The 678-nt window shown below is 54.6% G+C and overlaps 1 protein-coding gene across 1 annotated transcript in view; it reads right to left on the bottom strand.

Annotated features, from left to right (window-relative positions):
* Positions 1–678, bottom strand: part of LOC107576848 (receptor-interacting serine/threonine-protein kinase 1-like) — a gene marked incomplete at its 3' end in the record, with an annotated part of 10,332 nt that overhangs the window by 2,142 nt on the left and 7,512 nt on the right. Inside the window, exon 7 of the mRNA XM_016262974.1 lies at positions 137–672. Within this exon, the coding sequence (XP_016118460.1) occupies positions 137–672 (536 nt within the window). The remainder of the gene's footprint in view (positions 1–136; positions 673–678) is intronic.

The raw sequence follows: 678 nt of genomic DNA, 5'->3' as shown, positions 1-678 counted from the left end.
AACACTGCTTTTGTGCTGCAGGGACACATATTGTCTCTGCTATTTCCTATTTATCTCTGTGAAGCTGCTTTGACACAATCAGTATTGCATAAAGTGCTACAGAAATGACTTGTTAGTTGTGAATTGTGAACTGTACCCGAGTCAGACGGAGGACACACGACGGGCGAGAAACGCAGGCCAGGCTGTGAATCCAGCATGAACGACTCGGCTGCAGGAGATGCACCATCAGGACAGGACTTGATGCGATTGTACAGTGGATGTTGAAGTCGGTCGTAGTCAGAATACGGCACCGAGAGCTGACTCGCCAGGTCTGGCCTGTGCAAACCCTCAAACGAGCTTGCAGGTCTCGGATGGAGCTCTTCCTCTGGGTTTGGGTTTGGGTAAGCGGCGGGTTTAGTCCAAGACTTGACAGAAGAAGCCTCTCCGGCCCACCTGCTGCTGGCTGGCTGCTGCGGGAGCGGGTTATAAAGGCTGGCGTCCGGCTGATCCACTATCCGACTGCCGTATTTGTGGTAGTTGTACTCTTGTGCCAGTTTGAGCTCCAGATTGGGAGAGCTGGGAGGCGCGGCGTCCACCTCCAGCAGAGACTCTTCGGGGGTCCTGAAGCTGAGGTCTTCAATGCTGGCCTCCACCGGACCGATGTCTGAGCTCCTCAAGGGCCCTGGAGAGTCTCTGGAA

The sequence above is a fragment of the Sinocyclocheilus grahami genome, unplaced genomic scaffold (genome assembly GCF_001515645.1).
Source record: "Sinocyclocheilus grahami isolate Dianchi unplaced genomic scaffold, SAMN03320097.WGS_v1.1 scaffold4459.1, whole genome shotgun sequence".
Taxonomy (NCBI): Eukaryota; Metazoa; Chordata; class Actinopteri; order Cypriniformes; family Cyprinidae; genus Sinocyclocheilus; species Sinocyclocheilus grahami.
This window is presented reverse-complemented; position numbering and strand designations above follow the sequence as displayed.